Source organism: Myxine glutinosa, chromosome 14 (genome assembly GCF_964187855.1).
Source record: "Myxine glutinosa chromosome 14, kmMyxGlut1.1, whole genome shotgun sequence".
Classification (NCBI taxonomy): domain Eukaryota; kingdom Metazoa; phylum Chordata; class Myxini; order Myxiniformes; family Myxinidae; genus Myxine; species Myxine glutinosa.
In genome coordinates, this window is record NC_136274.1 from 86,485,168 (window position 1) to 86,500,454 (window position 15,287).

Below are 15,287 nucleotides of genomic sequence, written 5' to 3' on the forward strand. Positions count from 1 at the left end.
ATTTGGGGTAGAAGAGATAATAAGGGGTCATTTGGGGTAGCAGAGATAATAAGGGGTCATTTGGGGTAGAAGAGATAATAAGGGGTCATTTGGGGTACAAGAGGTGAGGATGGATTGGCGATGTCCTGAGGTCAGGGTGAACAGCTATGTTGAAGGCCTGAACAGAATAATGGGACTGAACAGACTGGGTAAGTTGGATCCACAGGTGAGAGAGAAGAGCAACAAATGGGTAGAAATGAATAAACCAGGATTTTGGGAAGTTAATAAATAAGAAGGTGAATTGCAGACGATGTGCGCCCTGCAGAAACCAAAGAGGGACAGAGCCAAGAGAGGGCAGAGGGTGCAAGACCGAAAAGTAGGTGATAGAATACAGAGGTCACCAACCTGTCTATGATGTGAAACTAACAGGCCAAGACATGCAGCTTCGTCATGGTAGATCCCAATGATTTTGAGGGCCTTGCTTTCCACTGCATAAAGAAAGGCAAGATGTGATGCAGGGGCTCCAGCCCAAAGGGGAAAGCAGTATTCCAAGCTGGACGAAGGCCTTGTGGGTGGATATACGAGTTCAGGTGTGCCAAGGAAGGACTTTGTACGACGGAGGATGTCTAGTCGGCGACTGGCTTTGGAGGCCAACTTTTAAATATGGTTTGCCCAAGAAAGATCATGATTGATCGTGTGACCTACGACTTTGAATGATTGAACTTCCTCAAGAGGATTGTTAATGACGTAGATGGGAGGGTTTGCCAGACGATCCTTTCAGAGAGATCGAGAGCGTGAGATTTGGCAGCACAAAAAGACATATTCCAAGTGTATTTCAAATTCCAAAAAGACATTCCAGGCTTGTTATTTTATCAAGGTCTGAAGAGAGGGAAGATGCTGCTTCCTGTCCATCCGAAGGATGAGGGTTGTCACGGAAGAGCGTTGAGTGAGAAAATGGATAAAGGGATTTTCCAGAGAGTCTGAGAGATCATTGATGAAGATTAGGAAAATGACTGGGCCGAGAACACTGCCTTATGGCACTCCAGCCTTGACATGGAGAGTCGATGAAAGGATTCCATTGAGGACGACACATTGGTTACGAGCCAACGAAAGTAGAAGAAATGAGTAATCCAAGTGTTGGCCTTTTATGCCATAGGCAGAGAGTTTGCTGAGCAAGGCGGGATGCCAGACAAGCCCAAGATGTGTCTAAGCAGACGGCCTTGATCTCACGTCTGACATTGAGCACCTCTATCCATTTTGGGAGAGTACAAGCAGCATGTCCAAGATGGAGTGACCGGGTCTGAAATCAAACTGATGATTTGACATCAGACCTTTGGAGAAAAGGAAGGATTCTATGTCACCTGCAACGATACATTCCATGACCTTACTTACGATTGCATTTGCCTGCGACAGGCTAAAAGGTCTGCAGTTGATTATCCATTTGTGCACCATGTTTGTGTATTGCACTGATGTTGGCTAACATCCACGCAAATGGAAATTGACCCAGAGAGAATGATCGAGTGAATAAAACAGAAAGAGCATGAGGATGCGGATGTGCAAGAGCAGCAGAGCAGGCTTTTAGGACACATGCACTCATGCTGTCTGTACTTGTCGCAGATCGGAGTCGAGGTTTCCCCAGAAACCTCTCCACCTTGACGAGTCAGAAAGACAGTATCCAGGAGCAGTTGTGTATGAGACGGTGGGATAGGTGTAGGCAATGAGGGGTTGGGTACACATTGTTTTGAGGCAAATACAGAATTGAGGCATTTGGCCTTCTGAAGAGCAAAGTCTGCTGTTGTGCCACTTTAAGAGATGGAAGGGATGGAGGGAGAGCAGACAGATGGAGGGGGAGGAAGGAATGACTTGTAAGGTGCCACCAGGTCTTTAAAGAAGGAGACAGGTTTGAGGGTTCACCGTTGACGTTGGCCAGATACTTCCTGGGTTTTCTAGATATCCTGGGAGTGTACGCACACTTGTTGCGGGCTTGGGGACTTATCTGAGTTTGCTTTCAGTTGGATTTGAAAGGGAGGAAGCCCAGGTTGTGCTCATTTACCAAGCAGCTAGCTAGTGCTTGCCAAGCCAACCGTTCCTTAACGGTTTTGAATGGAGTACTTGCTCGAATGCTTAAACCACTTGGCGATCTCTCCACAAGAAACTTGGTAAATGAACACACACCCAATGTTCTTGAGACCCAATCATAGAGAGACTGTAATCTATATACCCCAAAGAGAACTGACCCTTCCTGCCGCTCCCGTAGTGAGTGGGTGTGCTAGTCATACTAAAATATGCAATTTCATGTCTGTCTGATGCTTTTTTACCACAATACATTTGGTCGTTACTTATCCAATCTCAACCAAACTTACCAGAAGGACTAAGGATCACCCAATGAAGGTTGTAGCGCATTCATTTCCCCTCTCCCCAAGGGGGTTTTTCCCACCGATGGGGATGTGTGTTGAGGTGTATATCTGTGCTCAAATAGCCTTATCGTGGCGTTTTCCATGGACGCTTCGAATAACAAAAGCATAATATTAATGCTTTTACAAAACAAAATTAATACGAATGCCCCACATCCCCAAGGGAGTTTTCTTCCTTGAATAAATGCCGTGTTAACATTTATAAATAGCTTATTGCGCCGTTTTCGTGGGAGCAACGGCCCCAACCAGAAGTAAAAAATATTATAAACCACAATCACATGCGATTACCTTTTTAAACAGTCGTTCATGCTGTTTAACACGAAACCGAAAGAAATTTGGAGGAATCCTGACATCCGTGAGGCAAATTTTACCTACGGAACTGAGTGAAGATCTACTGTAATCTATATACTAGTCAGGGCCCTTAGGGATATTTTGGGGCCGTTTGGTTCAAATTCTTCCAAAAGCACCAAATTTGGCCCAGATGTTGCCCATGCCATACTCTTTCGATTTTTGACGGGTGCCAAGACGGCCCCCCCCCCCCCAGGGCCCCCATATTGGCGAAATACTAAATGGCCGCCACCCGGATTAGAGGAAAATCAGATAAATAACCAAAAGGGTTGGAATCATGTATGATACCACTTTTCAGGGGTTTTCGAGGTCGGGGAATCCAATTATGATGTTATTTTGATGATTTGAGGTCAAGGTCAACCCTCAAGGTCATCCTAAAGGTCATTTTTGAGTCAAACATGTCAGTTTTTGAGTTTTTTGTCAAGATTTACGCGAGGTTCACCATTTTATGTTTCTGGGTTGGGTAATCGAACTCTGACCTTATTTTTGACAATTAGAGGAAATATTTACATGTCTATTTCCTAATTTTCAGGCATATGCAGTTCATCAGTCTAATTACAAAGGTACGGATTTTGATGTTTTATGAACTGTATGCCATATCCTTGTGTTTAATTTTTGTGCGATCATGATCCGGGTTCATGTATACATGATTGTATACATGTCATAAATATGACGTCATAGGTCATGTGACTTGGCGGCCATATTGGATTTTATAAAAACCTTTAAAATGGATCCCTGCCTTCATTTTTCGATCGATTCATTTTGAACTTTGACCACTTATAGAACGCCATGTGATTGGATGCATATCCTAATTATGACGTCATAGGTCAGGTGACATGGCTGGATGGACCGGTATGGTCCCCGGATCATACCGCCCTTGGCGCCCGTCAAAAATCGAAAGAGTATGGCATGGGCAACATCTGCGCCAAATTTGATGCTTTTGGAAGAATTTGAACCAAAATATCCCTCAGGGCCCTGACTATACCCCACAAGTGTTAATAATATGACTCTTCCTGCCACTAATGTGGAGTGTTTTTGGGCGGCCTTCAGAAGCAGTCGCTGATGCTGTTCAACACGAAATTGAAAGGGAGGAAACGTAGGGTGTTCAATTACCAAGCAGCTAGCTAGCGCTTACCAAGCCTGCCGTTCCTTACCAACGGCTTTGAATGGAGTGGTTGCTTGAATACGTAAACCACTTGGTGAGCTCTCTACAACAAACTTAGTAAATAAACACACCCCCGATGTTCTTGAGGTCCAACCTTAGATCTACTGTAATCTATATATCCTAGAGAGGAATGACCCTTCGTGCCACTCCCGTAGGGAACGAGTGTACTAGTTTGTGAATGAAAAAATATTGAATGAATGATTGAGTGCTCTGCGTGAAGGCAGGTCTTTGGCTGTTTGGTAAAGTGATACTAGGTGGTTTGCCTTTGCCTTCTCAGCAATTAGTCGACTCAATAGTGATTCGGTTCACTTTTTAGCAATCCTGCAGTGGCACAATGTATGTCTTGATGTACCTGCAAAATAATAAATGAATGAAATAATTAGTCGGACCAGGAATTTGCAATTTGTTCAAGATGCCGGTGATAACTCACCTACTCTTTGCAAAGGACACCGCTGGAACTTTAACATCCACCAACTAACGATAGTAGTTGGCCCAGTGTGCATATGATTAACAATGTGGATCATGCACTTTGTCAAACTTTCCCTGAATCCAAGATGATGATAAGATTAATTTTTGTAACTTAATTATTTTGTCAACGCAACATAATCTACGGCCACAAAGTAAATTTAGAGGTAGGGAGAGAAAAGGAAATGAAGATGCACAGGTAAATGCAACAAGTAGATAAAAAGCCAAAAGTGATGGAAATACAGATTAAAAAAAGATAAATGTGCAGTGAACATGAGGAACGAGTGAAGGAAATAGAGAAATTAAAAGGTAGATGTGCAGTGAACATGAGGAGCGAGTGAAGGAAATAGAGAAATTAAAAGGTAGATGTGTAGTGAACATGAGGAGTGAGTGAAGGAAATAGAGAAATTAAAAGGTAGATGTGCAGTGAACATGAGGAGCGAGTGAAGGAAATAGAGAAATTAAAAGGTAGATGTGCAGTGAACCTGATGAACGAGTGAAGGAAATAGAGAAATTAAAAGATAGATGTGCAGTGAACATGAAGAACGAGTGAAGGAAATAGAGAAATTAAAAGGTAGATGTGCAGTGAACATGAGGAGCGAGTGAAGGAAATAGAGAAATTAAAAGGTAGATGTGCAGTGAACATGAGGAGCGAGTGAAGGAAATAGAGAAATTAAAAGGTAGATGTGCAGTGAACATGAGGAGCGAGTGAAGGAAATAGAGAAATTAAAAGGTAGATGTGCAGTGAACATGAGGAGCGAGTGAAGGAAATAGAGAAATAAAAATATAGATGTGCAGTGAACATGAGGAGCGAGTGAAGGAAATAGAGAAATTAAAAGGTAGATGTGCAGTGAACATGAGGAACGAGTGAAGGAAATAGAGAAATTAAAAGGTAGATGTGCAGTGAACATGAGGAGCGAGTGAAGGAAATAGAGAAATTAAAAGGTAGATGTGCAGTGAACATGAGGAACGAGTGAAGGAAATAGAGAAATTAAAAGGTAGATGTGCAGTGAACATGAGGAACGAGTGAAGGAAATAGAGAAATAAAAAGGTAGATGTGCAGTGAACATGAGGAGCGAGTGAAGGAAATAGAGAAATAAAAATATAGATGTGCAGTGAACATGAGGAGCGAGTGAAGGAAATAGAGAAATTAAAAGGTAGATGTGCAGTGAACATGAGGAGCGAGTGAAGGAAATAGAGAAATAAAAATATAGATGTGCAGTGAACATGAGGAACGAGTGAAGGAAATAGAGAAATTAAAAGGTAGATGTGCAGTGAACATGAGGAGCGAGTGAAGGAAATAGAGAAATAAAAATATAGATGTGCAGTGAACATGAGGAGCGAGTGAAGGAAATAGAGAAATTAAAAGGTAGATGTGCAGTGAACATGAGGAGCGAGTGAAGGAAATAGAGAAATAAAAATATAGATGTGCAGTGAACATGAGGAACGAGTGAAGGAAATCGAGAAATAAAACTAGATGGTATTCATAGAATACTTACCCTGCGCAGTCAACTTGTTGCGAGCCAACTCTTCTGTTTTTGAACTTTTTTTTTTTGATCCAGTTTTTGGATTTTTGTCACCACGTCAGCGATGACATCATTAACATATCTTATTCCCCAAGGGGAGTACTTGACAATGAACCATGTTTCAATTATTTTCCATGGAGCGGTTTTGGAGATATAGAGGTACAACTTTTTTCGATTTTTTTTCCAAGATGACGTCTGTACCACGTGACCTATGACGTTATAATCATCATTAAAAAATTATACAGGAGGAGCCGCACATATTCTGAAAATTTTGTGTCCATCTGACTAACAGTTGCAGAGGAATTTTTGTTTTATTTATGCTGATCAAATCAAGCGTTGTACTTGTCGAATTATGACGTCACAATTAAGGCACCGATGACATCACCATCAACATATCTTATTCCCCATGGTGAGTACTTGACAATGAGCCATGTTTCATTTTTTTCCCATTGAGCGGTTTGGGAGATAGAGGTGTAGCGTTTTTCCAAGATGGCGTCCGTACCACATGACCTATGACGTCATAATTATGAATAAAAAAATTCTACAGTGGGAGGCGCTTCTATGGTAAAATTTTGTGTCAATCGGACCAACGGTTGTCCACACGGCACACGTACTGAACTGAATGCTTAACCCCGCTTTTCGCTTCGCGAGCACAGGGTAAAGATAGATGTGCAGTGAACATGAGGAACGAGTGATGGAAATACATAGTTATAAAAATAAAAAGAATAACGAAGAAAATTGAGATACGACTTTTAAACTTTATTTGTCGATCAAGAAACAGGTGTTCATGTGTTTGTCATGTTTTGCCACCAAAAGCCTGTGCATGTCATATTCTTTATTTTCTCACAGAATGGAACCGAGCAATTCGCAGCAAATGGAAACAAAATGGCGGACACGGCCCATGTGAATAGAATTGTCTAGACATGCCGTGTCAGGATTCTTTGTATGCAGGGGTCTAATTGGGGGGTACGGACACCAGACAGGGACAGTGGTGCCTGGTGAAGGTGTAGATGAAGCGGAGTGTGAGAATGACATTGGGATGGGTCTTGGCATTCGGGAGTTTGTCATTTAGGTCCCACACGTTTTTTTGTTGTTGTTTTTTTGTTGTTGTTGTTGTTGTTGGGTTTTTTGTTGCTTTTTGTATACAAGATCAAGGCTCGTGTTGGAGCGAGCACATTAATCACAAAATAAAAACGAACACACAAAACATAATAAAGGGAGTGGGAGAGAAGATGGGGAGAGAGAGGGAAGCACACAAGTACAACAGTAGAGAACAGGGACATTGGGAGATCTGTGGGAGGGAGAGGGCTTGGGGGGAAGAGGCATGGGAAGGGGGGGGGGGGGGAGGGGTGGGAGAGGTATAAAACACATGGACATTGCTAGGACTTCCAGGAAAGAAGTCGGAATTTAAAAAAGTGGATCTGGAGAGTGAGGAAGTTTGTTCCAGAGGCGGGAGTAAAGAGGAATGAAAGTGAAGGTGAGCAGAGAGTCTTGATTTTGGCAATTTCACCAGAAGAGGGTTGCTGGCAGATCTTGTGCGACCTAAACAGGGTTGGATGTTACAAAAAGGGTTGGATTTAGTGATTCCAAGAGCAGAGAGAGAGAAAGATTGGGATGCGGGATTGGGATGTTAACGATGACGAGGACGGTTAAAGGCACAAAGGAAGCGATTATATGAGCACCATGGTGGATGAGGCACGAGTTTGCGAGTGATTTTGGGATGGAGTAAAAAGGAGGGAGAGAAAAGAAAGCAGAATGGGAGAAAGGAATTTGTAAGTGAGTTTGTGGGGAGATTGAACATTTTTAAATTATCATTTAAATTGAAGCCAAGTCAACTTGTGAAATGACATTTTCAATGACGTTTCTCCACCAGTCGGTAATTATCATTTTCACTTTGAAAACAAAATGGCACCAAAAGGTTTGTATTTTGTTTGTGCGTTGATGACAAAGATTAATATGTGCGAATCACGGACCTGTCCACGTGACCATGTGTTGCTGTGCAACTGCACTGAACTCAAACATTAGGGTGTGCAAGTTGGAAGCATTTGGAATCGAAGGCTAAGATTATCGGGATGTTGACCAAGGAATGCTGTGTATCGGTAACTGGGAACACAGAGCCAATTCCAGCACTCGGTAGAGCCTGGTGACCCTGGTGTTGGGCTAGCGGCTAGGGTGCCGGCTTAGGATCCTAGGATCCTGGGTTCGAATCCCGGTCGATCGCTGAATTAACGCCAGGGGGGTTGACTCAGCCTGTCATCCTTCCGAGGTCGGCTAATTGAGTACCAGTACACTGGTAATTCCCTGTTTGTCGTTAAAGGCGGCAAAAAGGGTTGGCGTCAGGAAGGGCATCCGGCCGTAAAACATTGCTTCAAAAAGGGGACCGAAAAACAACAACAACCACGGTTCCCGAAAAAGGCCAACCCCCGCTTGCGGGGAAAAAATGGCCTCTAAAGGTGGTAGAGCGCACATACCTCCTCCAGAACGAACACTTTCCATTTCCTATCCCACTGATAGACTGGAACTGCATCCGCACCTGAACCAAAATCGAATCGCTTGGTTTTGCCACCTGAGCAACGAATCCACCTAGTTTTGTCATAATCCGTCCACAACGTTTTGAAACATCATCCTGTACATCATTTTTGGCCCAATCATTCAATTATGAAGAATGACTTAGAAAATTTAAAATGTCTCGTACATGTGGATCCGGATCTGGATCCCCACCAAAATCGAGCCGGTTCGTCCCAGTCACACACCCAACCTGTCCACCGAGCTTCATCTAAACCTGTCAAGAAATTTGAGATATCCTGCTCACAGACAAACAGACAGGAGTGGAAACAACCTCCTTTCACCTTTGGTGGCAAATCGGAAGTCGTGATATGTCGGCCATGCTCGTAGAGCGAGAGAACTGACGAAAATCTCTCCTGCCCTCCCTCCTCTCCTGCCCCCCATTCCGCCCCATTCCTCCTCTCCTACCCCCCATTCCTCCTCTCCTGCCCCCATTCTGCCCCATTCCTCCTCTACTGCCCCCCATTCTGCCCCATTCCTCCTCTCCTACCCCCCATTCCTCCTCTCCTGCCCCCATTCTGCCCCATTCCTCCTCTACTGCCCCCCATTCCGCCCTTTGCTTCCTGTCCTACCACCCAATTCGTCCCACACCCACTGACTGTTTGTCGAAAACTCCCTCTATCTTGGCTTCAACTTTGTTGTTGTTTCCCTCCTCTCTCAACTGTTCTTTTTGTCCTGATGTGTTCAGTGTCGTAATATGAGTGAGCTCTTACACGAGCCTCGACTTTGTATTCAAAAATATATATATATATCGCTATTGGGTGGGTGGCTGAGCAACCCTGGCCACTACCTGTATGTACTACCTCTGTATCAATGACAACACTACCTGTATGTACTACCTCTGTATCAACGACGTGTAAACCTGCACCGAGATGACCTAGGAAACGATGCGGGTCACCCAAACACAGAGCAAGAGAGATGGTTCGTTACAAATATTGGGAGGATCAATATTGAGAAATTCAGCCATGACCATGGCCAGCGGAAAGGATGGAAATCCCTGTTTATGAGGCCTATAAGTTGCTAATGGGCAGAAGTCAATACCTATTGACGTCATTTCATCCAGTCATGTGGCTCATTTGCAAAGAACATTGAACATTTTCACATTTTTCTGGTCGGCCTATGCCATTTTCCTGAATGTTTAATCCATACCAAGCTTGTGTAAATTGAGGCCTGCAGTCACCGTATATAAATGTTTCTTTTTGAACGTTTCCCATTTCGATGTGACTCGTTATTGTTTGTTTTTATTTATTTATTTTTGTTTGCCATTTCCTCCTCTACCCCTGCCTGGCGGACCACAGCGATTCGACGCAAGGAGAATGGCTGGTACGATGAGGAACACCCTCTCGTTTTCCTCTTCCTCGGCTCATCTGGCATTGGTTTGTCTTGTATTCACTTTTGACCAAAATTGTCTTTGATCACTTATGTTGGAGACTGCATCAGAAATTAACGGCCGACTATGTTGTGTTTCTTTTGGCCTAAATTTTATTTATTTGCTCTAAAAATGAAAACACATGGTTGGTTTTATTACTGATTAATTTATTGCTCAGTTAATTTATTTGCCTTTACCTAATTATGGGTGGAATTGCATTATGGTTCATTATGAGATGGAGAGAGGCAGAGAGAGAGATAGGCAGAGAGAGGGAGAGAGGGGCAGAGAGAGAGAGAGAGGGGCAGAGAGAGAGAGAGAGAGAGGGAGAGAGAGGGAGAGAGGGGCAGAGAGAGAGATAGAGGCCGAGAGAGAGAGAGAGAGGGGCAGAGAGAGAGAGAGAGAGAGAGGCAGAGAGAGAGGCAGAGAGAGAGGCAGAGAGAGAGAGGCAGAGAGAGAGAGAGAGAGGGGCAGAGAGAGAGAGAGGCAGAGAGAGAGAGAGGGAGAGAGAGGGATAGAGGCTGAGAGAGAGAGAGAGAGGGGCAGAGAGAGAGGCAGAGAGAGAGGCAGAGAGAGAGAGAGGCAGAGAGAGAGAGAGAGGCAGAGAGAGAGAGAGAGAGAGGCAGAGAGAGGCAGAGAGAGAGAGAGAGAGAGAGGCAGAGAGAGAGAGGGGCAGAGAGAGAGAGAGAGAGGCAGAGAGAGAGAGAGAGAGGCAGAGAGAGAGAGAGGCAGAGAGAGAGAGAGAGAGAGAGAGGCAGAGAGAGAGAGAGAGGCAGAGAGAGAGAGAGGCAGAGAGAGACTTTTGTATCCTTTTATTATAAAAGTATAAAACCATTCCACAAAGCAGTGTTAAACCAAGCAACGAGTTCAAAGAAACATTGTATAAGGATCATAAACACACCAAAAAAGAACAAAGGATATTCAAAAGAAATCAGCAAGTATAAAAATTTTACCAACCAAAGGTGAGGACACAAACAGAAACCACAAACAATTTTAAAGGAAATGCTCACGCAAGAGCTATGAACACATCAAGAGCAAATTAAGCGTTTGATTAAATTAAGTGAAAAATTGACAAAGGGAAAGAGAGGGGGGGGGAGAGAGAGAAGGGGAGAGAGAGAGGGGGAGAGAGGGAGGGAGGGGGAGAGAGAGAGAGAGAGGGAGAGAGGGAGAGAGAGAGAGAGAGAGAGAGAGAGAGACTTTTTTTTCTTTTTTTTCTTTTTCTTTTTTTTTATTGGTGATCCCAATGCGATCCAAATGGACAGACCAGGAGACAAACCTCGCACAACCAGTAGCCGGGAGCGACAGAGCATCCGTGTCCTTCCCAACCGTGTTCCTTTCTGAATGCACCATGTAACACGTCACCATGTTCACTGCTGGAGGAATGTTTGTGAACGCATTACATCATAACACTTTTCCGATATGTTTTCCTTGATGAACTTGGGGACTTGTGAGCCACTCCAGAGGTGTTGGAAAAAGGCCGATCGTAATGGGCAGGTGCTCCATCTTGGAGGTGCTCCATCTTGGAGGTGCTCCATCTTGGAGGTACGCCATCTTGCAGGCACGCAATGTTGCAGGTTATCCATCTTGCAGGTCATCCATCTTGCAGGTGCCCCATCTTGTAGGTTCTCCATCTTACAGATGCTCCATCTGTATGACGCTTTGGAGTTGCAAGCTTTCTGGGGCTACAGCGGTGATCCGTTCACTCATTTACCCCCGGGTCGAGCTGTAACCCCCCCCCCCCCCCCCACCCCCCCACAAATTTGGAGAGAGAGAGAGAGAGAGAGAGAGAGGGGGAGAGAGAGAGAGGGAGAGAGAAACATTCGACATTTGTCCCCGTTTGTTGCCAGGAAAACATTGTTCACAGTGAAAACCCAAAAAACAATTCAAGGCGATGGCTGTACAAGTTTAAAATGGGAGACAAGATAAATCATAAATTCATTGTAAGAGAACCATCAGCCAGTTGACATAAGGATGCCTTGACACACCACCGTTGTGAGAACACTGTGCAATCATTCGATTGAAACTCAAGATTTACACGCGATGTGACGAAGGCTTTAAAGAGGTGAACAGCATCATCAACAGAATTACAGGCATTTTGCATCCTGTGTTTTCTCGACAGGTATATGGCAAGTTTTGCTTCAGAAGACAAATAGTTGGCTAAAAGGCACTCATCTTTACACAGGCGGGAAGTGGTGAAACCGAAGATAAAAACACAATGCGTAAAAATTAGGCCAAGCCCCCGGACCACACGCGATAAAACTGTAAAAAGGGGTGCCAACCGAGGACAATCAACAAAAATGTGAGAAATGGTTTCCGTCGCACCGCAAAACGGACATAATTCCGTGTTATCGGAACATATGCGATGCGATAAAACATGTGATGGTAAAATGTAGTGCGCCAGCCGCCATTGTAAGTCTCCGGAGCGCTTGGCGATGGGGGCCTTGTACATAGTAAGCCAATTGATGGTGGTGGAAGGAGTGGTCCGGAACATTCTCCCCCAGTGCGCTTGCGGTTCTGCGGGTCTATCGTGAACAAGGGTTAAAACACACAAAGCATAAACACAAGATTTCTCCATCAAATGAAAAGGGGTGAAGCCCTGAAAATGAAGTAGAAGTCTAGGAAAGAGAAATTCGGATAAAGAAGGACTAGCTTCCGCCTGTGGGGCCCATTTTAGCCCGGTTCCCTTGAAAAAACGCAGGATCACAGAAAAGATCCTTCCTATGACTCGAATGGATCGAACTCCGGTGGCTACAGCAATGTCAGCAGCTGGCTTCCACTTGTAAGGAAAAGGGGTTCTGAGATGTTTAACCTTGATGCATCCGACGTCGATAAACTTTTGCATAAAAGCACGGTTACTGCAGACCCCTTCAAATATGGGGTTTAGAAAGATGGGCTCGTTTAAAAACAGCTCAAGAGAATAGTTCCTGTTGTCACGGCGAACAGGAACCGCTTGCCATGCCTCCAGCATACTCCTATAGAATAGAGGAACTGGTGTTACATCAACTTTTGTGGTGTCTATAAGGAACAGTTCTTGGTCGTAGTTGAGTTTCCCTGCTTGCTGAAGCAGGCAGTGAGCCGACGCTTTCCACGAGACGTCGGTGTACAGCAGCCTACGAAGTGAAAGGAGGTGAAAAGCCATCACTTTGCTAGAAACAGCAATCAGTCCATGTCCTCCTTGAGCAGCAGGCAGGCTGAGCACACCAGGTCGAAGCCAGTGCTTACCTCCCCAAAAAAAGTCGATAAAAGTAGCTTGTAGCTTTTTGAGAATGAAATCTGGGGGCTGCAGTGCCATTAAAACATGCCAAAGCATTGATGCCGCAAGATTATTTACAACAAGGGTTCGGCCTCGATAAGAAAGTTGACAAAGTAAACCCCTCCATTTCAGCAACCGTCTCTCAGTTTTGATTATAAGTGACTCCCAGTTTTTTTAAATGAAGTTTCCAGGGCCAAGAAAAACACCGAGATAAAGGATTCCATCCCTTGTCCATTCAAGTTGTTCGGGCAGAGTTGGAGGAATGGCTCCATTTTGTGGACCAAGGTAAAGAGCACTGCTCTTCTTCCAATTGACCTTTGCAGAGCTTGCCAAACTAAATTCATGGACACATTGGACCAAGGCGGAGACATCTTCATCCGAATGAACGATTACGCAAAGATCGTCCGCATAAGCGATCACCTTAACTGGGTGCGCCGTTGGTTGCGGAAGGAAACCGAGAAGACGTGCACGCAAGCGAACAAGCAAAGGTTCAAGTGCGAGGGAGTACAGGAGGCCAGACAAAGGACATCCTTGGCGAATGCCTCTACTGGCCAGGAAAGGTGGACATAAAATATTGTTAACCTTGAGTAGACTAAAGATATTATTATACAGTAACTGTACGTGAGAGATAAAAATTTCTGGAAACCCAAACCCACGTAAAACCGAAAAAAGATAAAAGTGATCAATGGTGTCAAAGGCCTTTTCTTGGTCTAAAAAAACCAAACCAACATTTCTTTGTTTAAGATCACAGATATCAATTAAATCACGCACGATAAAAATACTGTCATGTATTGTCCTTTTCGGAACACAGTAGCATTGATCGGGGTGTATGATGTCGCCAATCATGGGCCTGAGCCGGTTGGTAAGAGCCTTGGAGAAAACTTTGTAATCCGTACAAAGCAGTGAGATGGGACGCCAATTTTGCGGTTGCTGGAGGTCTCCTTTCTTTGGGACCAGGGCGAGTACCGCCCTACGACAGCTTAGCGGCAGTAAGCCTAATCGTAGGCTGTCAACCAAAACTTCGAGTAACTCTGGTCCCAGGAGGTCCCAGAAAGCTTTGTAAAATTCTGCAGGTATCCCATCCAAGCCAGAGGCCTTACCTGAAGGTAAGGTTTGTAAAGCAGCATGGAGTTCTTCCATGGTTAGCTCCTTGTTCAGTTGCAGGCACGCAGACTCCGACAAGGTGGGTAAGGAGGAAGTCAAGGATCCTGTGATCTCGTTATCGATTCCCTTAGCGCGATACAGGTCAGAGAAGTAGTTCTTGAGGGAATACCTGATGTCTTTTTGATCGTGCGTTATTCTTCCTTCCTTCGTCATTACTGAAGTTATCTGCTGACCTCTCTTAGTTCGGACTTCCAGTGCAAAAAAGAACTTGGAGGAGGTATCCAAATGACACAGGTTCTCCATTCGGAGACGAATCAGCGCTCCTCTAGCTTGCTTTGCACATAGATCAGCAAGAAGAGCTTTTTTCTTCGCCAGCAGAGAGTTCGTTCTCTCAGTACTAGAAGCCAAGAGGTTGGATTGCAAGGATAATATTTCCTTGGCAATCAGGGATTGAAGGGCAGAGTTGTGTTGAGTACGATAAGCTCCATATTGTTGGCAAAACAATCTCATCTGTACTTTGGCATTGTCCCACCACTGCCCAAGGCGGGGGAAGGATGGTTTACGTTGGAGCAAGGCCCTCCAGAATGCATGAAATGCATCAACAAACATTTTTTCTTCCAAAAGGCTCACATTAAAGGTCCAGTAGGCAGCACCACGATTCCGAACTGGTAGGCAAGCACAAAGCGTAACCATGTGATGATCTGAGAAGCCACTCGGGACAATGTCCGCGCCACTCACGATATTCAGAAAAATACTGTTAATATAGAACCGGTCCAATCTTGCGAGCGAGAGGCGACTCTTTGAGCACCGACACCACGTATATTGGCGGACAGAAAGATTGCGGATTCTCCACACGTCAACAAGGGAGAACTTGGACAAGGATCTTAACAGAGGCACTGCGCTTGGCTCCTCTCCATTACGATCAAGGGCAGGGTCCACGGTACAGTTAAAATCTCCACCCAAACAGACAAGTCCATTAAAATCAATGTGCATGAGAGATGTTTCCAACTTAGTATAAAAGGCAAGTCTTTCTGTGCTATCACTAGGTGAGTAAATGTTCAGTACCGTGTGTTTAAAACCATTGTGTGTAAAAGTGACTGAA

At 44.5% G+C, this 15,287-nt stretch overlaps 1 protein-coding gene across 1 annotated transcript in view; it reads left to right on the forward strand.

Annotated features, from left to right (window-relative positions):
- Positions 1 to 15,287, forward strand: part of CLPB (ClpB family mitochondrial disaggregase) — a 208,244-nt gene that overhangs the window by 78,261 nt on the left and 114,696 nt on the right. The window contains exon 8 of the mRNA XM_068136325.2: positions 9,761 to 9,838. Coding sequence (XP_067992426.2) covers positions 9,761 to 9,838 — 78 coding nt within the window. The remainder of the gene's footprint in view (positions 1 to 9,760; positions 9,839 to 15,287) is intronic.